The 24889-nt window shown below is 35.3% G+C and overlaps 1 protein-coding gene across 3 annotated transcripts in view; it reads right to left on the bottom strand.

Moving 5' to 3' along the window:
• LOC136028942 (apoptosis-resistant E3 ubiquitin protein ligase 1-like) overlaps window positions 1-24889 on the bottom strand; it is a 74398-nt gene that overhangs the window by 5800 nt on the left and 43709 nt on the right. For all 3 annotated transcript variants that reach the window (XM_065706928.1, XM_065706927.1, XM_065706929.1), the window contains exons 8-14: window positions 21290-21431; window positions 17262-17383; window positions 15356-15425; window positions 14232-14515; window positions 11038-11163; window positions 5273-5506; window positions 3098-3315 (exon numbers count right to left, since the gene is read on the bottom strand). In XM_065706928.1, coding sequence (XP_065563000.1) covers window positions 3098-3315; window positions 5273-5506; window positions 11038-11163; window positions 14232-14515; window positions 15356-15425; window positions 17262-17383; window positions 21290-21431 — 1196 coding nt within the window. The remainder of the gene's footprint in view (window positions 1-3097; window positions 3316-5272; window positions 5507-11037; window positions 11164-14231; window positions 14516-15355; window positions 15426-17261; window positions 17384-21289; window positions 21432-24889) is intronic.

The raw sequence follows: 24889 nt of genomic DNA, 5'->3' as shown, positions 1-24889 counted from the left end.
CACTGTCGTCAACACTTATAGATGCTGATAAGTCTGGTGATTCACTCGTCCAAGGGAGTCATGATGTAAGCCATGCTTTCGACTCTCTGATTCACGCACAAATTCTCCTTGAGCTATATAAACGGGGAGTTGACACGTCTGCCATTCGTGCTTTGATATGTATAACCATCTTGCTGTTGTAATCAAGCTACCTGATGGGACCATAACACGTTTCGTTATTCCAGTCCGTCGAGGCGTCAGACAGGGTGCCCTTACCTCTCCAGTTGCCTTTAATAACTGTATCCTGAACGCCCAATCCAGCGCAGTTCCTTCGTGTATTTTAAAAGGGATTGATGTGTCACTAATCGCTTATGCAGATGATATTTTTAACCCCAGTCGAACAGTACAGTCGTTCGAAAGAAATTTTGCTATTTTAAGTAAAGAATATGCTAAGATTAACCTTACATTCAATAGAGAAAAATCGGACGTGGTCCTGTTCAACTGGGTTGAAACTCGAGCAGGATTTTACTATTAATCTCGACGGCGCGCCAGTTTCCCCAAAATCACAAATGAAATATTTAGGGCTTCCTATTGGTGACACTCTTAAAGCAACTAGAAGGCTCTTGATCCTTCATTTCCAGCGTCGAACAGCAACTGCATACGGAAGCTTGGTAGCAAACAAACTTCGACTCAACCGCAAACTGCTAGCGAAACTTTACAATGCTTCTGCACTCCCGAATTTCCTATACCTTGCACCTTTTTGGCGTACGTTTACGATAACCGAGAAGAAGGAACTTCGGCGAATCTATTTCCGGTATGCCAAATACCTGCTTGCCCTTCCACCATGGTCAAGCAGCTCTTGGGTCATTAAAAGATACGGCATCATAGACCCGAATGCTTCTATCAGAAAAAGCATAGAAGCTTATAATAGTAGAATTGGTCGGCACCCATGAAGCGCTATTTTGATTCAATGAATGTTTTGCTTTTGTATGTTTTAATTGTTTTTAAGTAAGGTAAAGTGTTGCAAAGATTTTTGTGTAGTTTTTTAGGTCACTTCCTTTTTCCTCTTTTCTTTTATTCACATTATACTCCGAACTGGTAACGAACTGTAGTAAGGAGCGACCCGGCTCAATAGTAACCGAAACTCTAAAAAACGGAATTTTTATAAAAATAGTTACATCAAAAGAATCACATTTTGATGCTGATTTTAAATATATAAGTTTCGTTAAGTTTAGATTTACCCATCAAAAGTTACGAGCCTGAGAAAATTTGCCGTATTTTAGAAAATAGGGGGATACACCCCTTAAAAGTCATTGCATCTTAACGAAAATCACATCATCAGATTCAGCGTATCAGAGAAACCTGTAGTAGAAGTTTCAAGCGTCTATCTACAAAAATGTGGAATTTTGCATTTTTGCCACAAGACAGATCACGGATGCGTGTTTATTTGTTTGTTTTTTTCCCCCAGGGGTGATCGCATCGACCCATTGGTCCTAGAATGTCGTGTGAGGGCTCATTCTAACGGAAATGAAAAGTTCTAGTACCCTTTTTAAGAGACCAAAAGAATTGGACGGCACCTAGGCCCACTCCCACGCTCATTTTTTCCCCAAAGTCACCATATCAAAATTCTGAGATAGCCATTTTATTCAGCAAAGTCAAAAAACCTAATAAATATGTCTTTGGGGCTGACTTACTCCCCCACAGTCCCCGTGGGAGGGGAAGCAAGTTGCAAACTTTGACTAGTGTTTACGCATAGTAATGGTTATTGGGAAGTGTACAGACGCTTTCAGGGGGATTTTTGTGGTTGGGGGGAGGGGTTAATGGGAGGGGGTTATGTGGGGGATCTTTCAATGGAGGAATTTTTCATGGGGGAAGAAAATTTCCGTGAAGTAGGCGCAGGATTTTTTAGTATTTTTTTAAAGAACAATGAAAAAACAAATATGAAAGTTTTTTCAACTGAAAGTAAGGAGCAACATTAAAATTTAAATCGAACATATTACTTATATTAGAGGTTCACCTCCTTCTAATACCTTACTCTTTACGCTTAAGTAACTTTATTAATTTCAACTATTTATTCTACGGCCTTTGTGATTCAGGGGTGATTCTTAAGGAATTTGGACAAAATTTAAGCTTTAGTGTAAAGAGCGAGGTATTGACGAGGAGGTGAACCCCCTCATATACGTAATAAAAACATACGAATATAGAAGTTTGTTACGTAGGCTAATTCGTAAGTTACGTAAATTTTTACAAATAAAAACGTTCGTAAAAAATTAAAAGTTCTAGTTGCTTTTTTAAATAACCAAAAAATTGGAGGGTAACTATGCCTACTCCCCCGCTCTTTTTTTCTCAAAATCGTCCAATCAAAACTATAAGAAAGCCATTTAGCCATAAAAATAAATTAATATGCAAATTTTGTTTTAATTATTCATGTGCGGAGAGCCAAAATCAAAATATGCCTTAATTTAAAACCGTTCAGAAATTAGATAAAAAAAACAAGTTTTTTTTTTTTTAACTGAAAGTAAGGAGCGATATTAAAACTTAAAACGAACAGAAATTACTCCGTATATAAAAGGAGCTGTTCCCTCCTCAACGCCCCCCTCTTTACGCTAAAGTTTTTTTACTGTTTTAAAAAGTAGAGTTGAGAGAAAGAGTCAAACTTTAGCGTAAAGAACGGGGCGTTGAGGAGGGAACAGCCCCTTTTATATAGGGAGTAATTTCTGTTCGTTTTAAGTTTTAATATCGCTCCTTACTTTCAGTTAAAAAAACTTGTTTTTTTTTATCTAATATATATATATATACATATATATATATATATATATATATATATATATGTATATATATATATATATATATATATATATATATATATATATATATATATATATATATATATGTATATATATATATATAACAACCGGCAATGGTTTGATCTCAACAACGAATTTTCCAGCAAATAAATATACAAATAAGTTTACGACAAAAACAAATTTCGTATTCATTTCAACAAAGCTTAAATATATTATATGTTCACTTCTGTAAAGAATAAGGTTAAAAACCAACGACGGTAAAAAAAAAGCCCAAATTCATTCAAAAAGGCTTAGTGGTGTTAGATACTTACCAAGTGTGGGCTTTGGGCAATATATTATAGGAGAAATCTTCCGTTATTTGAAACTTCGGTATAAGCTGACTAAATCCGCCAGGCGGTAATTGAGAAGATCCTGTAGTAAACTGTAAAAGTCTTGCCATCTCCTCTTGTGTGTAATTACCAACGATTGTCCAGAACCAGCGAAGAACTTTCTGGAACTTTGGTGAACGCCCTGATACGATGCAATTTTTCTATAAATTCAAAACAAAACTAGCCATCATTTCAATCGAACACTGATTATTTTTCTAACACTAGATTGTCTAGAAGAGTTGTAATGTTAGTTTTAAACTGCTTAATGGTGACGGAGAGTTTGAAATAAATAAGTATATCTAATCCCAAACTTTTTCAATATAACGTTAAATTAAATAACGTAAAATAATGAGGGGATTCGGAGTTTGAACCCCCCCCCCCCTACCGAAATACTTGTTTGAATCGTAAAAACATAAAAGAATGCAAATAAAAATTTTCAATGCGTTTTTATAGTTTTTTTTTAAACACATCCCCCTACAAACAAAAGCCTTCCCGAAAAAAATCCTGCATACGGCCCTGTATGACGTCTTCTTTTCAACTGTACACAAAAGATTCTTATTCCTTTTTTAGCGTTTTATAGCATTTTATAAACATTTAGCTATGATTTTCGTATCGGGGTTACGCACTTTGATAGTGCACGAACACGCGTCTTGATTATTCTATGTTCCATCACTGATCAATTTTTTCTCCAGTAATGGGAATTCATCACTCAAATGAGCCTGATATTTCCTCGGGAAATACGGATTCTTTTTTACCACCCAATAGGAGTTGTCGCACCCCCATCAACAAAACCTAAATTAGCATCTAAGTTCCAGGACTTAAAATGTTCAACCAATTAAAGTCATTTAGTGTTATCAAATCTTTTACTACTTTTAGCCATTGACAACGGTAGGCTTTTCGGTTCAACCCTCAACGGTAGTATTTGATCTAGTCTAGATTCGAAAGGAAAGACAAATCTTTTTATACTTTTATCTCTTCTAGACTGAAGTCAATCAAGCAACAGATTGTATTAAGTTAACTGTAATTTAAAAATTATCAATTCTACACATACAACCTGGAGTGAGTTTTAGACATACCCTCCATGCGAGATCATTGATGCTCTTCCACTGGTAACCGAAAGGCACCCGTCATTGAGCAACACCCAAGAACGAACTCCGCAGGACATGCGAAAGTGAGTTTCATCCCAGACTGGTAGGACATCAATGCTATCAATTCTACACAGACAATCTGGAGTGATTTAGCTAGTTTTAGACATACCCTCCATGCGAGATCACTGATGCTCTTCCACTGGTAACCGAAAGGCACCCGTCACTGAGCAACACCCACAAACGCACTCCGCAGGACATGCGAAAGTGAGTTTCATCCCAGACTGGTAGGACATCAATTCTATCAATTCTACACACACAATCTGGACTGATTTAGCTAGTTTTAGACATACCCTCCATGCGAGATCATTGACTTCCAAAAATACTCTTCCACTGGTAACCGAAAGGCACTCGTCCCTGAGCAACACCCAAGAACGCACTCCGCAGGACATGCGAAAGTGACAGAAGAGCCCTTCGGACGAGTTTCATCCCAGACTAGTAGGAAATCTATAGCGACCCACTAGATGGAAGATAGGAGGATGCTTACTGACGCACAGTGTGCCCCTGGAGGAACTAAGATCTAAGGTAAGCCAGTTGTTACAGCATTGCCATTTGTAACACTTGCTATAAATTTAAAATCTGTCTAAAAAGTGATGTATTTAATAATACAGTCACTTTTCTTAAATCTTTAAAATTTAAATATTAAATCTGCCTTTCCTTAGGTATTAAGTCTAGCAATCTCAATGCAAATCCGAACGGACGCTGTGTAGATTCTCCTTTAAGGGAGAGAGGAATGCAAAAGACGAGGAGTAGGTGGAGTTGAGTGAAAAAAATTCTTTCTTACTGAAATTTAAGAGGGATTTTACGGTACACATTTCTTGAATGAGAAAGGACTCAGTCTCCTAGAGCACTCCAAAATGGCATTCCTATACCAACAGATTTTTAAAGTTGAATTTCTAATGGTTACTACTGACCATGAATTCGTGATGATTAATGAAAAAATACAAATTATATAGCAGAAAAATATACATACTTGTAATTCCTTGACGTCATATTCACTAACTCCACAAAGCAAAAGTTCTAATTCTTTCTCATCGAATATCATAATTAAGTCTTCAGGTACAAATGCATTAAAGCCCTTCAGGAAAGCCTGAGTTTCACTTTTAACTTTGGTCACTAGTCTGTACCGAGCTAGCGCATTAATATACTCAATTTTATTTTCGTCACTAACTGGCTTTGCTTTGCCACCAGGCACTAAATCCACAACCTGAAAAGAAAATAAAAAAAAATAATTATGGTAATTCGTTCATCAAGTTTTAATTTTGAATTTAAAGATTTATAATTAATCTATAATTATTGTGCAATTACACCCATTTTTTTGGTCTTTCTTTAGTGTCTAATCAAAGATAGGCAAATTTCCTTATATACCATTTGAAATTTTATCCAGTATTGCTTCTTTCATTCCGTCTTAATTACACATTAATATACTCTGTTTTATTTTTGCCACTAACTGGTTTTGTCTTACAATCATTTGCTAATTTCACAACCTGCAAAGAGGAGTCAGAAATAACAACAAGGTAAGATAGAACCTTTATCGTTGTAGAGAAGAAGAAGAATAAAATACAGAAAGATTCAGTAAAAACATGATACAGTTTTCTAATTTCCCTATAGGTTTTATACATCATTAATGCTGTTTCTTATCGCTATTAAATAAATATTTTTTTTTAAACTGAAAGTAAGGAGTGACATTAAAACTTAAAACAAACAGAAATTACACCGTATATGAAAGAGACTGTTCCCTCTTCGACACCTCGCTCTTTGCGCTAAAGTTTGACTCTTTCTCTCAACTCTACTTTTTAAAACAGTAAAAACTTTAGCGTAAAGAGCAGGGCGTTGAAGAGGGAACAGCCCCTTACATATACGGGGTAATTTCTGTTCGTTTTAAGTCTTAATGTCGCTCCGTACTTTCAGTTAAAAAAAACTTGTTTCTTTTACTTAATTTCTGAATGTTTTTTAGTTAATCCATGTTTTGATTTCGGCTCTTCGCAGATGAATAATTGAAGCGAAACTTGCATATTTATTTATTTGGCTAAATGGCTTTCCCATAGTTTTGATCGAATGATTATGAGAAAAAAGGAGGGGGAGGAGGCCCAGTTGCCCTCCATTTTTTTGGGTACTTAAAAAGGCAACTAGAACTGTTAGTTTTTACGAACGTTTTCATAAGTAAAAGATATATGTAATTTACGAATTAGCTTACGTAACAAACTTCTACATTCGTATTTTTTTATTACGTATATGAGAGGGTTCACCCACTCGTTAATACCTCGCTCTTTACACTAAAGTTTAAATTTTGTCCCCTGAATCACAAAAGCCGTAAAATAAATAGTTGTAATTACTTAAAATACTTTAGCGTAAAGAGTGAGGTATTAGGAGGAGTTGAACCCCTTATATGCGTAATATTTTCTGTTCGTTTTAAGTTGTAATGCTACTCCTTACTTTCAGTTGAGAAAACTTTTTCATATTTATTTTTTCATTGTTTTTTTAAATAATGCTAGAAAATGCTTCGCCCCCTTCATGGAAATCTTCTCCCCCCATGACAAATTCCTCAATAGAAAGTTTTTCCCCACATAACCCCCTCTTCTCAACCCCTCCTCCCAACCAAAAAATCCCTCTGAAAACGTCTGTACACTTTCCAATAACGATTATTATATGCAAACACTGGTTAAAGTTTGTAAGTTGCAGCCCCTCCCACGGGGACTTTGGGGGAGTAAGTCGTCCCCAAAGACATAGTTATAAGGTTTTCCGACTACGCTGAATAAAATGGCTACCTCAAAATTTTCATCCGACGACTTTGGAAAAAAAAATGAGCGTGGGAGGGGGCCTAGGTGCCCTCCAATTTTTTGGTCACTAAAAGGGCACTAGAACTTTTCATTTCCGTTATAATGAGCCCTCTCGCAAAATTCTAGGACCACTGGGTCGATACGATCACCCCTGAAAAAAAAAAAAAAAAAAAAAAAAAAAAAAAAAAAAAAAAAAAAAAAAAAAAAAAAAAAAAAAAACTCATCCGTGATTTGTCTTCTGGCAAAAAATACAAAATTCCCCATTTTTTTAGATAGGAGCTTGGAACTTGTACAATAGGGTTCTCTGATACGCTGAATCTGATAGTGTGATTTTCGTTAAAATTCTATGACTTTTAGGGGGTGTTTCCCCCTATTCTCTAAAATAGGACAAATTTTCTCAGGCTCGTAACCTTTGATGGGTAAGACTAAACTTGACGAAACTTATATATTTAAAATCAGCATTAAAATGCGATTTTTTATGTAACTATTGGTATCAAAATTCCATTTTTAGAGTTTTTGTTACTGTTGAGCCGGGTCACTCCTTACTACAGTTCGTTACCACGAACTGTTTGATTTATTTTGCTCTGTTGATGTACCCCCCCCCTCAGAAAAATGAATTCCCGTGCTAGTTCCGGAGCCAAAGAATTTTAGAACACTAGATACTTCCAGAACACAAGATACTTCCTATCTATAACACTAGATACTTCCAGGTCACTGATATTACCAAAGATAAATATAAGTTAGTACACTAACTAATATACAAGGACATTTAGGAATGACTTAAGCCGACCAGTTTACGCTTGGAGCGATCTGTTACTTCGATGCGAAGGTTTATCAATACCCGGAACACAATACTCCAGTCATCTGCTTAAACAACTTTATTTTGGCATGGAGGCAGGATGGGTCATACTGGTGCCAACCCATTTGCGTTTGTTCCTCCACTCAGTGTGAATTGAGCAACCAAGGAAATCTCTATGTCCCAAAAACCATTGACTTTATCTTTTTTTATTAATGTGTGCAAATGCATCCTTGGTTTCTGTGGAGAATTTTCACCCCTCCCCCTTGACTGTGTCAAAAAAGCACTTGTAATAACAGCTGGATAACAATGCGCAGAGGAGTACTTATTTGAAAAAAAGCAGAGCTGCTTGAGCGAACACTATGTTGAAATATAATTGTGTAGCTTTGAAATGCATATAACAAAAAAAGTTTGGCCCCTCTTGAAACCAGCGGGCCCCTCCCCGCCCGACAAAATGCCAGTAACGGAAAAAAAAAAACTGGTCAAATTCAAATAACTTTTGACTGTGAAAAGCGCGCTAGAACTTGAAATTTTCATTGAAAATACAGAAGTAAAATGCACAACCATAACAAAAAGGTTAAATAGAAAATGAAATATTGGATCCCCCCAAAACAAGGCTCAACAAAACGCCAGAAAAGGGCAAAAACGGGCAAAGGAGAGGAAGTAGTCACACTCAATCACTTTAGATTCTTAATGGGCATGAGGAATGTCTATGTTCAATAGAAGGTACCGCCTCCTAAGTTTCTACGTCCACCTATTTTAAATGAAAAAAGTCCAATAAAAAAAATAGCACTTGGAGGCACATGACTCATTAGTTAGGCAGCACTACAGCATTCCCTCTGATACTTTTTCCTGTTTTAAATTCTTTCCAAAGATGTTCTTTGTTCACGTAAGCTTGCGCTATGGCACCTGCTGGTTGTCAGAAGCATTAACCAAACACATCAAAAACAAGATAAATTAAAACATAAAACTGTCTCAAAATTGTATATAAAAATGAAATACAAGATTAATTTACGCTTCATTTTCAACGCTCAGATTTTACGCTCAGACACTAGTGAAAAGTGTCAGCGAAATATATATCATCTCCTATACTCTGCAGCCAAAAAACCCACCAACGAAATCATAAATTTATGTGATTTACATAGGCCCGATAATTTAGAATGCATTCCCAGAGTATAAAAGGGAGTCAGAGAGTCTCCCACAGCTTAAGCACCGGTTAAAAATGCATTTTTTGAATGATAAATGATCAGGATGGTGAAGAGAAGCGCATTAAATGAGAGTGGGCTATCCATAATTTTTCAGGCCTGAATAATTATTTGAAATATTATACACGTATATATACACATTATTCATTTTTTTTGCGTATTTAATGAGTTAGTATCATTGATGATTAAAGTAACATGAATGTAGTCGCTATTACAGGCCAGAACGGCCTTTTTGCGACTAACTGATATGTATGTGATATAAAGGTTTTAAACAAAATTCTACCTACAAAGAAAAAAGAAAAAAAAACTACCTACCTGATAATGTCAATAACTGATAGCCCACGTGAAGTTCATATTTTATATTTTTATGTGTCTACCCCGCTTTGTCTCACGGCTGGAAGGATCGAGTTGAAACTTCCAGGAAAAAAACTAGGGCAAATAGTAACAAAAGTTTTGCCACAACTTGACCTGAAGCATCAGTAGTTTACGTTAATAACTATACATTTTTATTATATAAAATTCGTCTTATCGTAATTAAATATATATTACATATAGTACCAGGAGCCCAAGCTTCACTCAGTCCCTGGAACTCGACACGCTAGTACATATGCAATTCTCGCTGTCACCTGTATTTATTTTCAAACTTTTCCCCAATAATTATTTTTTCTTTAATTACGTTATTACCGTCAATTCTTCCTTCCATTTCATTCTTTACAGAATCATAACTTTTACAGGATTTGTATTCTCCTGGGAAGCTATCGACAATCTCAGCATTAATTTTAATTACTTCTTAGTTGAGTGGCGCTAGGATAACATGTTTCTTTATTCTGTCGCAATTTTTACTTACAAGGTAATTTCCAAATAATTATTCCATTAGATTACTAACGAAAAGTATATATTTGAACAACTTGACTTCATTGAATTCATTTTTTTTGTTCAATTATTCAGTTATTAGCTATCCAATTATTGTTACTTATTGTTGCTCGATTATTGTTGCTTATCGATTATCAATTATTGTTGCTCGTTGCGGCATGTCTTCTAACCGCATATTTTATTTTGTGCTTCATTTTCGTTTTTTAACTCTTGATTTGACAATGTCCTTGTTTTTCTCATAGGTCTCTTTCCTTCACACATTAGCTCAAAACTCATTACAAACATAATAATATTTCTTTCTATTTCTTTTTGTTTTAGTGGATAGAAGCTCTATAAGTCTAATTCAGAAAGATCGACTGATACAATTATTTGCAATTTCTCATAAGTAATGCTAATTTAAGCAATTTGGGATTTCGCAAGTCGTCAAGAATGAGACCTCTCCCGATATTATAAAACCACAGGTTCAATACGATCATCTCTACGAAAAAAAAAGACTTTTCACGAAGTCATGACTTATCTAAATCAATTTTCAACCTCCAGCGAATAACATATTAATGATAATCAATTATTTAATAAAAAAATCCATTATTCAACGACTATGAATTATTGATGCTTATTGATGCTAAAATATCTTCGAGAAAAAAAAGAATGCATAAGTGTATACATACACTATTACTACTTGCTTGAAGAGAGCAGATATATCAATTTAATATTTTTAAAATTTAATACATATTTTAAATTTGTATAATTTATAATATAAATATTTTAAATATCATATATATTTTATAAAAAAAAATAGCTATGTTTGCGTTATGTAAGCCCCCAGGTTTCAATAAAAGGTGACATATTTATGTTTTTTCTGAATCTTCCCTGATCAGTCGCCTGGCGGGGGGGGGGGGTCGAGTTGGAAATGTCAGGAAAAGATTAGGGCGAATGTAATTTTCCAGTCCTCACAAAAAAGTATACACTACAGTTCTTTTTAGTAGGCCTTCCCTTCTACAGGTTATTTGGGTAGTACTTAATAGTTAATAGTACTTAATAGTAGGTAATAACTAGTTCGAATAGTTTAAGTGTATATACTTACCTTGACTAATTTTCCGTTGTTGTCAAATTCTTCTTCGGTGAAAGTCAAGTCCAGGTCATTCACGGACGAGTTTAGGATGTATTTTATTTTTGATACATACAAGTCGGGGTCATCGTATTCGAAGAACTGCGATGGAAAAAGATGTAAAAATTTGGAACAATTCTACTGAAAAAGCTACCTTCAGACACTAGGTTATATAGGAGTGTGGTTATTAATTTCAACCTATCTAGCAGTACCCAAGAATAAATTACAGCAGATATTTAGGAAGTGTAACTAATTTTCAATTGGTCACGACAATGAAACACAATAAGTTAAGAAGAGTATTCCAATTACAGCTGGATAGGAAATTGTAGAGTTTAGTAATTTGTAATATCGATGACGGATTGATTGATTTTTGAAAAATAGTTTTAAAATTCGATCAAATTTTTTATTTTTTAGTTTCATTACACAGCTTATTACCATCATGGGCGGACTAAAAAAAGGACTTACCACCCCCTCCCTAAAATATAACGACATTGCACCAATAGCCTCTGGGCTATTGGTGTCCCCCTCCGGTATGCAGTTTTGGGAAAGGGCTCACCTATCTGTTTTTCCTCCTTGTAAAACACTGGTCCCTCAAACAAAAGGGGAATGTCACTCACCACTCGCGAGCCCCTAGCACAAGCGGCATCTCATCCTCAAAACTGATACGAGCAAGAAAACTTGTTTCTCCAACCTCAGATTGATGGTCAAGGAATATTTTCTTCAAAACCAATACATCATTGCTTCACTTCAGTTCTTCAATTCTTAAACAACTAAAATAACAATCCAGAAAAATGGAGAAAGAAAAAAAGGCCAGAACATATAGAGATTCAAGAAAAAATTTCTTTCCCAAACTGTTTTATCTAAACGTGGTCAAATAATCTCATGTGCTGAAAATATCTTCAACTTGAGTCGTACCACAGAGCGTATATCAGAAATCTTTTCTTTTTTATATGGTCAATACCGTAATACCAGCCTAAAATGCAATAAAAAAAATATATAAACTGTTCTTTTTAACTGCCGTGGCAATTATTCATCATAGACTATATCCCTTGGCATCTCTGTTAATAAGACCAATGACCGTGTTTCGTACCTAGGCCTCCTTTTTGGTACCTCTTTATCCCAACACTTGCTGTCTTCTGATCACTCACATTTCTCGCCAATTATCTGCCTCCTATGCTTCAATTGTTTCAAAGAAATATCCCTCCATCCATTTATACCTTACCAGTCTTTACATCACCGTTCTGCTGCCTCAAATTCTTTATGTTACGACTTTCTGGCATATTTTCAAAAAAAACTGATAGGGCAAAATTCCCGCTCCATGTTCTTCTGTTTCGCCAAATACCTGTTCAACATACTACCATAAACACGAAACTCAAGATTGATTAGCAAACACAGCTTAGCCAACCCAGAAATCGTAGCTTCAATATTGACTGAAAAACATAAAAGAAAATTGCAGATCCCGTCAGCGTCCTACTTCCAGTGCCCTATTTCAACAACAAAAAAGACGACAAAAAACAAACTGCCACTTTTCGCTCATCGTGTGCCACATGACAGTCTTGAACCGAATAGGATCAAAGTCTAATAGGAATATATAGCGAAATAATCAGTTTAGTACTAATGAAACAATACAGCTAGCACCTTCCGATTTTCAAGGGCGCACTACCACACGATGGCGTCTCTAAGCAAATATTCACTCCATGAAAACTGAAGGGTATTTGACAGTAATTTGAAAGCTTTAGTTGAATAAATTGGTTCACTAAATACTTCAATAGAGTTTTGCCCCATCTAGGATCCCCTAAAGAGACCAGGGATTCTGTTCCATACAGCGTGCTGACGTCGCATGACAGTTGTAAAAAACATGCATCTTTACATTAATTAACAAACTACAACAATATTAACGAAGTTAATGAACTAAAACTTATAATCTGAAAGATTGAACAATGAAACTGGACACGAAGCAGAGATGCTTAGAGTTTTTCTAGGCATAAGTTGTCAACTTAAAAGGTGTTGCTAGCAACTTAGTTACTAGAAGAATTCGAAAAAAAAAAGGCTAGAATTCTTTTTATAAAATCCTTGAACTCTTTCGGTATTCCTGCTGCTGCTGCAACTATGCAGTTTAAGTCACTGATTCTTAAGAAAAGCATTAAGAGATGCTGAACAGATAAACCATTGATTATTTTACAACTAAGCCAGTGATTGGATCATCATTTTACTATGATGATAGGTTTATTATGATTTATTATGATTATGATGATATTATGCTGATTTATTATGATGACATTTTATTATGATTATTATGATAGGGTGGTCCATCACCACCCTATGTTGCAAACTTCGTTAAATAGAGATTTAAAAGAAAGCCTTGCCCTGGATATTCTTAGGCTATATATTAACCGATACATTGTATTTCAATCATATTTTTTCCAAAACACGTCTGCAAAGTTCTTCTTCAAGGAGAGATCAGTAGGTTGATGTAGATATAGACCATCAAGGTACTATCGAACATACAATGCCTTGCTAGTCTTCCCTTTGAGGACAGCTCAGGAGTTGATTTCCGTCAATTAACTCCGAATTATGAAAATTTTAGATTAGAGCTTTGGGCGGGTCCTCGACCCTAATTTCCATGATATTCAAACACAGGCATTTGTCCCAACTTACTAAATACCTTGTAGAAGGACAAGAAAAATGCCAATTGCTAAAGACTAGACTGTATGTAGATTGTGCAGATTACTTAAATTTTTGGGAATATTATTTAAATGTGACTTGGAAGCTTTAAATAGGATGGGGTGTTCGAAGAGCGTTTGTCAGTGTTGGGCTCAGGCAGTTTAACGCTGTGCCAAGTTTTAAACAAGGAATAAAATAAAAATCATAGCATGTTACTATTTTGTCTGCAAAATCTAGGTGATAAATACAATCGAATGTTTTCCTTGACATTGGGCAATCATGAATTGGATGCCCTTGTTTAAAGGTGGACTCTTGAATGGTAGGGTACAGTAGAATTATCAGCAATGAAAAAAATTCATTTCTTTTTTGGAATCTTCTTCAGCTGTTAAAATCGTCCAACTCTTTATGGTATTTTCTATTATCATACAATATAATTAATCATTAAACCACGATTCCCTTTTAATAGGTAACATATAACACTAATTTATTTTAGGCCAAAGAAATACCTTATAGTCCACTCTTAGCCCAATTAGCTGGGCAAGAAAAGATCTACTTAATCTGGCTTTGATGAATTGCTTTGATGAATGTGATGATTCAAAAAGGCACTTTCCAGCAAGTTTTCCTGCAAATTCGTAGAACTTAAGTGTCATCAGTGGAGATCTGTTTGGATTTGGATGCACCAAGGCTTGAGGATTATTTGAAAACGGCACAAAAAGCTCAGTTTCGGGGCTAAAAATCTTTGAAGAGAGAAGATCAAACCATTCTCTGGATACACCGCCATGATCCAAGCCTTAAAAATGATTAAAAAAAAATTGAGCGAACGATAGTTGCAAAAAATATATAAAAAAAAACACTCTACACTAAAAATGGAAACTAAGTCACTGCAGCCGCTGAATGCAAAAACTGATAATTTACTCAATACAAGAGCCTGGGCAATCTCTGGCTACATCCATTATGGTAGTTATACAAAAAAAGAAAAATAGAATAGATACACTTTAAGAAATCCAAATTAGTAGGTTAATATAGTATTTTCATCCACTTTAACTGTTTCTAGTACAACTACCCTATTACTCTGGGAAAGAAAACTTAGTCCAAGTGTCCCAGTTACTATGCCTCTGGAGCCAAGACCCAAAAGCCTAGGAAAATTGTTTCAAAATTTCAAATGACAAGTTCTAAAACTTCGAACTTTTTAGCAACATGACAACATGACTCCATGAGAGGGAGGAGAGAGGGAGAGAGAGAGAGAGAAAGAGAGGAGAGAGAAAGAGAGAGAGAGAGAGAGAGAGAGAGAGAGAGAGAGAGAGAGAGAGAGAGAGAGAGAGAGAGAGAGAGAGAGAGAGGAGAGAGAGAGAGAGAGAGAGAGAGAGAGAGAGAGAGAGAGAGAGAGAGAGAGAGAGAGAGAGAGAGAGAGAGAGAGAGAGAGAGAGAAGAGAGAGAGAGAGAGAGAGGAGAGAGAGAGAGAGAGAGAGAGAGAGAGAGAGAGAGAGAGAGAGAGGAGAGAGAGAGAGAGAGAGAGAGAGAGAGAGAGAGAGAGAGAGAGGAGAGAGAGAGAGAGAACGAGAGAGAGAGAGAGAGAGAGAGAGAGAGAGAGAGAGAGAGAGAGAGAGAGAGGGAGAGAGATAACACTCACCAGGCTCCCCAGAAAAAATCACACGAATCTTCTTGAACCACGCGTAAGATCCCCGTAAGGCATGCATAGACTGAAAAGAGTTTAAATTAGCATAGACTAGCTTTTAATGAAATAGCTGTTAGATATTTTTTGTAATAGGTAATAAAATAATGTTCATCTGAAGGCCTTTGAGGATATGACTTCTCAAAATCTGGTATAAAAGAGCTTTTTCAGATGCTCGTACACTCCTCCAACGAAAATTTCTGACTCTCACTCCTCCTTTCATAGTAATACCAACCTAGAATAGTACTACCATACTCTTTTTTTGTTTTTTACTTAACTTTTTTTCATTATCATTTACTTGTTTTTATTCTTGCTTTATTCTAAACCTGATAAGAAGAATTAAAGACCAAGAGAAAGATCATCCACTTGTCGACTTAGAACCTTGTTTCTTAGTTTTTGGTTAAGATAAAACGAACATAAGTTTAATTAAAACACTTCTCAAATACTTCAAAACAGAACCGTAGAGACGGTTGTATAATATTTCCAATATAAAACGAACAGACGCCAATATGAATTCATTAAAAAATTCTAAAACTATAGAATGAAAAATAAAAAATAATTTAAAAATTAAAGCGAACAGAAAATACCATAGATTCCACGTAGTTTGAGTTGCACGTAGTCAATCCCAATACGGAATAGTGTCATTTGCGGTTTATCAAAAAACTAAATCTTGAGGAGAGCTGTTTTAACCTATTTATTTGAAAATAAAATACATAAAATAAAATCCAATACAATTCAATACAATATTCAATACAATACAATACAAAATACAATTCAAAATGGAATTACAATACACTTATTCCCCCTCCGAAAGGCTCCATGGCCAAGGATACAAGGGGGGTAATGAATGAAGTTTCCAGAAATAATTTATTAAGAACCTATACACTGGTGACAATCTATTCAGTTTTTTAATTTAATAGGTCAATACCTCTTACTTTTCCATTGCAAACTCAAAAACACTAGATTAGCATTTATATTTTGATATAAATGGTAATTTCTGTCTCTCAGTTTGGAGAGACAGAAATTATTTGATAATAATATTCTGAAAAATTAAACATTTTCGATCTCCAGTAAATACAAATCAATCTTCAACGTATCGTTAAACGTGGAAGGCTATAAGAGTCTGCATTTTAGGATAAAGTAAGTCAAATTTGCTCCGGGCCGTTTTGTTAATCCACAACTAAACAAAGGCTTTTTTAATGATGTATACGCATGCGTTATACATATACATTGGATGCTATATATAAGGCTCATTTTTTTTAGAAAACTAAAGTTCAGCTTTTTCTTCTCTTTTTTTAAAAAAAGTCTCGACGAAAACATCGAATAGCACTAGCAACATCATATTTTAAACTTGATTTATGGCTTTTAATTTTAATGAAGCCCGAATAAACATTGAAACCGTGGAATAAACAATTATCAAGAGAAGACTTGACTTGTGCTTGCAATTTATGTCGCAAAAAGCATGAAAAACACACTAAATGGTACAAATTTCTCCTCTTCTTTTACTACTCATAGATACTAGTCTCCTAATTTATTAAAAAAAAACTCTAAATTTTTGGTGTCTATTGTAAAACCAAAAGGTGATGAAAAATCCCGTTTCCATCCATCCATTTTTTTTTTTATTATTTTTTTTTTTTTTTAGCAATTTCTTCAGTTTGGATTTCTCCGGTAAAATGATTGCCAATATCATTTTGTTTATCGCATTATTCTGCTAAAAATTGGAGAAGAGATGATCATGTTTTACTTTAACTTTTTTTGATTATTTATTTGTATGACATATTAGGGTTTCTTTTAGAGAATGATAGAATAGCATAATAATTATAAAAGGATTATAATAATAGCATAATAGAAGCTTACGACTTACCGATGAGAGCAAATTAGACCGATCCACAGTAATACGAGCTTCGCCCAAAAACGAAATATTGTGATGCCGCCTCATAGCACAGTAGAAAAATTCTTGCTTGTCAACAAATGTCTCTGAACCACCTTGATGTATTAAACAAATACAGGTTATAAAAATTCTTCTTTTTACAATTTCACTGAAAAAAAAATGACAAACAACAAAATTCACCCCCTTCCCCTAGATTTTGAGAAATAAATTTTCCCGTATATTTTGTGAAATGACACCCTTCTCGACAAAAACCTGAAATTTAAGAATAGTATGTGCTTTTCCTCGATTTTCACATCATTTTTGTACTACAGAACAAGAAAATTGAAAGGGTAATAAGTTCGTTTGACAAGCTTATGTCAACGCTCCTTTGTTTCCCATTATTGCCTACTAACACTCCGACTATATACCTGAAGCCAGATTTATTTTACTGGTATATTTTACCAACCGAGTACCATATTTATTTTACCAACCGAGTCGGTTGGTGCGCTGGATTTGGGATTCTTTGTCTGAAAGGACGCGGGTTCGAATCCCAGTGTACCCAATTGTTCAGTTTGGGACGGGAGTCAGTGGCGTGACTCTGTAAGCTTAGCCAGAGTCGACTCAGCTTTAAATGGGTACCTGGAGAAAGCTGGGGAAGGTAAACAGGAAGGGTGTGCGAAAGCACAGGATGGTTGGCCCCCAACCCCCCATTGCACTTCCTGGCTGAAGGGCCAAGAAACGGAGATCAGCACCGCCGGTAGGGACTGTAAAGTCTAATGCCGTATCCATTTTTTATAAAAAAGAGTTTCTTAAGAAAAATGTAGGAAAATAAAAACCCGCACAAATAATACCACCTGTGGGAAGTTAGCCAGACCATTTAGAAAATAAAAAAAGGCTAGCTTGGAGTAAGGATTCGACAACATAAATTCAGCGTATAAAAGAGGTGTATGAGACTCTTCAAGCACCGCCTAACCGAGATGATCTACAGCTTGTACAAAATTCTACAGAGAAGGAATTTAGAAGGAAATAAAGAGCACGAAGAGATCTTCTGCACCTGGAATAGATGGCACCCCCATCAGTGTTGCCAGATGTAGCATAATTATGCTGAACATAGCATAATTAGGAAACAAAAGCATCCAAGCATAATCCTCTTTAACATAGCATAATCTAAAAAATGTAGAACAACTTATAATATCACATCTAAAAATAAAACAAACTTTTGCTTTTGAAATGCATTTGCTATTCGGTCCATCTATGTGCTGCTGCTACAGCTGAGAAATTAAGAATTTGTAAGGATGGTGGTCTTCTTTGAAGTTTCTTCAGTTTTGTAAATGCTAAGATGGCTCCAAAAACCAAAAGAAAAAAGATAGTATTTCATCACTAAGTGTGGCAGTGAAAACTCCCGGTGGTGAAAGCTGTCATATATTTTAGTGACTCTAGACAGGAGGAAGGAAAGGAAAGAAAGGAAAACTTGAGGAAGGAAAGGAAAGAAGAGAAAGCTGCCATATATTTTAGTGACTCTAGAAAGGAAGACAGGAGGAAGGAAAGGAAAGAAAGGAAAACTCGGGGAAGGAAAGGAAAGAAGGTAAAGCTGCCATATATTTTAGTGACTCTAGAAAGGAAGACAGGAGGAAAGAAAGGAAAACTCGAGGAAGGAAAGGAAAGAAGGGGAAGCTGCCATATATTTTAGTGACTCTAGAAAGGCAGACTCGAGGAAGGAAAGGAAAGAAAGGAAAGCTGCCATATATTTTAGAGACTCTAGAAACGAAGGTTCGAGGAAGGAAAGGAAAGAAGGGAAAGCTGCAATTTATTTTAGTGACTCCAGAAAGGAAGACTCGAGGAAGGAAAGGAAAGAAGGGAAAGCTGCCATGTATTTTAGTGACTCTAAAAAGGAAAACTTAGGAAGGAAAGGAAAGGAAAGAAGGGAAAGCTGCCATGTATTTTAGTGACTCTAAAAAGGAAAACTTGAGGAAGGAAAGGAAAGGAAAGAAAGGAAGGCTGCCATATATTTTAGTGACTGTATAAAGGAAGACTCGAGCAAAATGGTTACACAGTTGGTAAAGAACAATACATCAAACGAGAAACTTCACAAACGAAAGAGTTTTTTTTTCAGATATCGCAGAACTAGCCAAAAGGGTTCTGTCCCTACTGCATTGGAACACAGACTTAGAAAGAATTTTCACTTGGAAGAGTGATGTGAAGACTAAAAAGCAAAACAGGTTGAAGAAAGTAAGGACTGAAGCCGTCCTTGTCATAAAATCACAACTAAGAACGATATATACACTTTGCTGCAGATAAGTCCCTACACATAATTATATAAGGTTTCAGGATTCTGAATACCATTATGAAGCCCCTTCGAATGCAATCTTTGCTCCGAAAGCAACGATAGCATTTTTTTCTTCCCTTTTTGTGCGTATATGAAGTAAAATTATGATAATGAGGTAAGACAATATGTTTCCAAAGTTGACCACTTCTGGAAGAAAGACAACTCGATACAAAAAGTTTTTATCCTGTATTTAGTCATTTTGTTTGAAGTTTTGCTTTGATATATACCGTACTTTTGCTTCCTTTTTCAGTTAGAAATATATTAATATTATTATAAGATTAGAATATTCTATTCACAGCTTATATTATGATAAGACCGAGTCGGACATGTCTTTCATCTGAAAAAATACCAAACTACAACTGATTAACTTGTTCATAATTTGGGGGAAATGAATAAAAAATATAGCATAATTCTGTCCAAAAAAAAGCATAATTTTGGGTTCAAGAAAGCGCAATCCTCTCTTTAAGATCTGGCAACACTGACACACATTCGTCTCTGGGCTTGGACTAGGACTTGGATGCTTTTATAATTATTTAAAGTATTTTATTCTAAATACTGGTAATGTATTCTGGTACTTTCAAAAGCCTAGTGGTCATTGCAATTGTAAACATCAATTGTAGTCCCGCTTTACAAAAAGGTGACTCATCTTTACATGTAATCTGTAGTAATATTCTCTGTGGCAAGAGTCTGGGTAAGTGCCTTGGTAAGATTCGACGAATAAGATTATGATGTAATCAAGTAGAATACAGGCAGGATTTTGGACGAATTATTCTGCTGTACATCATATTTTTTTTTACAGTGGATTCATTAGCTAAGAAGTATGGTAGGAGGAAAGGTGGCAGATTAGGGTCTCTGTTTCTAGATCTTAGGAATGTATTCGATGAGATTAGAAGGCATTTATTAATATAGAGCATTTTGGATTTAGGCCTTCCGGCACGTTTTGTAGAAATATTAATTGATAATTATTTGATAGCTAAGATAATCTCTTCTAGAGTTCGGTAAGGAACTCAGGGAGCAAGTTACTCGAGAGTAAGGGCGAGAGTAAGGCCCCTCCCTCATACTTTCAAGTTTAATAAATCCTCCGTCGTTGGGAGTGCCAGCGCTATACTTGACCACAGGCATATTTGACCACTGTCATTACTGAGGCTCCCAATATTTTAATGTTGGTTGGAAGAACTATTTTCCTACTCTTCTAAACTTATTTTTAACTGTGAAAAACACGAAGTGCGTATTTCCTTTATACTTTCTCGTATTGCTTTAATGAACAACCCTTTTATACATGATCACAATACTGCAAACTTTCCCAAAAACCTTCCCAGGCAATGGTGCGACGGTCCACACAATCCTCGCAGGCTCCCTCACAATACCCTCTTGACCTCCACCATCAACCAAGTAATACTTCTATGTGGTATGGCACTATCAAGGTGCCGCCAAAGTACCAGGTAAAGATAATACCAACGAAGAAGTTGAATTAATAAAATTCTAAGGTGTTGTTCGCATTTTCATGGATGACTGAGAAAGCTGGAGGAAAAGCTCACAAAGAATTTTAAAAACTTGATTCCGATATTGTTAATTTTCAATAAAAGTTTCGCATGCAATAGTTTGAGTGGAAGTGGCCTGAAAAATTTCCACTGGCTGTATATTCAGGAGATTTAGCGGGTTAAGCCTTAAAGTAGGGAATTTTCATTTTGCTTACCAATATTTTTTGAAAGATGCATTGCAAATATGGACAAAATTTTCATTGCATCCTTCGACGCAAAAGTCACGCTGGCTTGATTGTCATCTGTAAAGGTAACCGCTGGAAAGCCAAGCTTGTCATTCATGCCAACATAATCAAACTAAAAATGGAAAAAAAATTTAAATGCAGAAAAAAAGAGAAAGAGGAAAATAGGAACAGGGGAAGAAAGAAACAAGTTGCCACAGATTTGCACGGTATAAGAAGCAAAGAAAAGTTAACGTAATCCAGCAACTTTCTGTATTAGATGCAAAAGATTAGAAACTTTCTAATAAAATAAATTTACACACCTTTCCCGAATCCTTTGGTGTTTCCCAAAATTTCCCTAAAAGGAAATTAAGTCCATTATCAATAATTTAAGGGTTTTTTTTCTTGGTGTTTACTGTTGTTTTTTTCCGTGTGGTGTTTGCTATTAATATTTTCGATAATGCTAATTACTGTAAAGTAATAATAGTTTCTTGTAGCAGTAATCTTTGCAATTACTTAGCATTTAGAACGATGAGTTGGGAAGGTTAGCCCAACACCACATTTCACAGAAGAAACTATTATACAGAATGGAAAAGGGATTAAAACATAGCATTTTCACTTACCTTGGTTGTATTATTAGTAAAGACGGTGGGTGCAGTGTAGTTTTTAGAAGTAGAATAGCCAAGGCCCAGAGTGTTTTTTCAAAATTGAAAGAAGTTTGGAAGAATAGGAAGATAAGTCCGTGGAAGATAAGAAATGACTGTGGTCATATATAGTTCTGAAGCGCGGGCGCTCTGAAAAACGGAGGAAGATTTGCTAGATATTTTCCAGAGAAATTGTCTGCGGATTGTTTGGGTACCCGACTGACTGACCGTATTTCAAACAGTAGGCTGTGCGAAAAGTGAGGTTCAATCCCACTTTCTAGGGCTATAATGAGAGAAAGGCGGAGTTGGAGAGGGCACGTTCTGCGGATGAAGGATGACATATTGCCAAAGATTGTCCTTTTTGGCCAACCGCTAGGGCTAAAAGGAACCCAGATTGTCCTTGGTTGGAGGAGGTCTTAAGGAAAAATTTAAGGGAAATGGGAACTTCCTGGCAGGCTGTAAAAAGGAAGGCTCTGAATAGATTGGGATGGAGGACGAGCGTGCGTAGCCGTGTTGGTCTCAAACGGTTTTGGTGCCGCGGTGAGTTGATAGTACTAGTACTAGCATTTGACAAACACCCAGTGGCACGTGACGCACATCACATTTTATATGGTAAGAACCATCTAAAAAACTACTTGGAAAAGTGCACTTGAAGTCTCATCTACGTGTCAGTAGAATCTTTACATCCGCGTAAAGCAATGTGTCTCCCATGTTCATACATAAAAAAAAAGTTTTCACAGCTGATAGTGAAGACATTGAAACTTTAAACAAAAAAGACTGCCCTATATATGGAAGGTTACCACCCCTCTAAAACCAATCTTTGCGCTGAAGCTTAATTATTAATTTTCATCAAGCGTTTTTTGAGTGCAGAAAATACAGCTAACAGGTAATTGCAAGTGTTGTATTTATCCACTGCCTTTCAAAACAATTCAACCAAAGATTTCAATATTTGAAGAAAATGAAAATAAATAAGACCTTTCAACCTCAAGTCATTACGATAGAAAATCAAACTTTTTATCATGCTGATTTTGTGATAGAGTATCGATTGTTGAAGCCCCAAGAAAAGAGTCAAACTTGAGAGTAAAAAAGGAGATAAGAGGGGCAAACTCCCCTCTCACATGCAACACAGGATAGTTTCTGCTCATTTAAAGATTTAATATTGTTCTTTATTTTCATCAGAAAAAAAACTTGTCTTTTTATTTATTTTCTGTTCATGTCCAAATATGATTCAGAGTTAAGCTAATTATGAGGGGTTACCATCTCCGCAACCCCACACTCTTTCCACCAAAGTTTAACTTTCAGTGCAATAGGCTAAATAAGATTCATTTCCTTTTCGAAACATCTTTTTCTTCTTTTTCTTAAAAGACGATGTTACCCCCATCAAACACCCGGTCTTTACACTGAAATACAGCTTTGTATACCAGCACTTAGAAACCTAAATACCTGTTAAAAACTCCTTTAAAGGGTTTTTATAAACGCATTTTACAGATACCATTTCTTTTTTCTTTTTTTACAAACGGTTAACCGGTTTTTGACAATTATTTAGATATTTTAAAACCCATTAAAAACTTAAAACGTTTCTTTAAAAAAAAAAAAATACCGTTTAAACGATAGAACGATAGGGGGAGAACACCTGGTCTTTACACTGAAATACAGCTTTGTATACCAGCACTTAGATACCCTAAAACCTGTTAAAAACTCCTTTAAAGGGTTTTTATAAACACATTTTACAGATGCCCCCCCCCCCTTTTTTTTTTACAAACGGTTAACCGGTTTTTGACAATGATTTAGATAGTTTAAAACCTATTAAAAACTTAAAATGTCTCCTTTAAAAAAAAAATACCGTTTAAACGATAGAAGGAGAGCTTTCACCTACTCAGTGGCCTTATTTGGGAGTTAGAATTAATCCCAAATTTTCATTTACGTTGAACGGCCACTTTCTGGCTTACTGTAACATCCACTGTTTTGTATTTTCAAAAAATATTCTTACATTTTATTTATACTAAAGCACCTACTAATAGCTTGCCCCCTCCCCCTCGACTTAGCTTCCAAAAAAGCAAAACAAAGATAGAAAAATTATATGGAGAATATGTAAGACTGAAGTAAACATTCCTAAATATGCACTGAAGCAACATAATAAGCTTAGGTATTACTATTGTTATTGAATCAGTAGGTACGTAGGTAGGTAGGTTTTATTTTTATCCATAATATAAACATAAATAAAAATGACAACACTAATAAATTATTGCAGCAAAAAGAAAGCCCTAAGGAATTGTGCTGCAAATTCATATTATTATTTATCTTTATAGAAATAAAGTTGAATCGAAAATAAATCAGTAATGATAACCAAAACGAAACGGAATTACAAAAACAACCAAGTCAAACTTAAAACGACCAAAAACCATTACAAAGAGGAGTAGGGCTAATGCCGCCCGTGTCTTCAAAGAATCAGACCGTAATTTGCACTTTACTGAAAACAATTTATATTCTGAGCTGTGTAGTTTTATTGTCACAATATCAACAAAAAAAGAAGAAGAAAGAAAATCACATAAAAAACAAGATTATTGAAATGAATTGACGAAATATAGATGACATTTTAATACACATGGATATTCATTCCTGAAATCCCCGAATTTTGTATTTATTAACAATAAAAAATTGAAAACTTTTAAAATGTATTTTATTTTCAGTAAAGTGCAAATTACGTTTTGGTCTTTAGGAGGCAAGAGGGGCATTAGCCCTACTCCTGTTTGTGGTATTTTATTTTCACTTTAAAGCTGACTTGATTATTATTTTAATTTCTGTTTGTTTTGGGTTTCATTTATTTATCAATAGTCATTTGTGTCCATTTACGTTTAAATTATAGTTTTACTTTACTTCTACTCGTCTTTGGCTTAATGTAGCTCTTTACTTTATTTGAAAAACTTTCTTTTGCGGAAAAAGCTTTTTT

This window comes from Artemia franciscana, chromosome 7 (assembly GCF_032884065.1).
Source record: "Artemia franciscana chromosome 7, ASM3288406v1, whole genome shotgun sequence".
In the NCBI taxonomy this organism is placed as follows: Eukaryota; Metazoa; Arthropoda; class Branchiopoda; order Anostraca; family Artemiidae; genus Artemia; species Artemia franciscana.
Note: the sequence above shows the minus strand (reverse complement) of the source record. Positions and strands in the feature narration are given on the sequence as shown.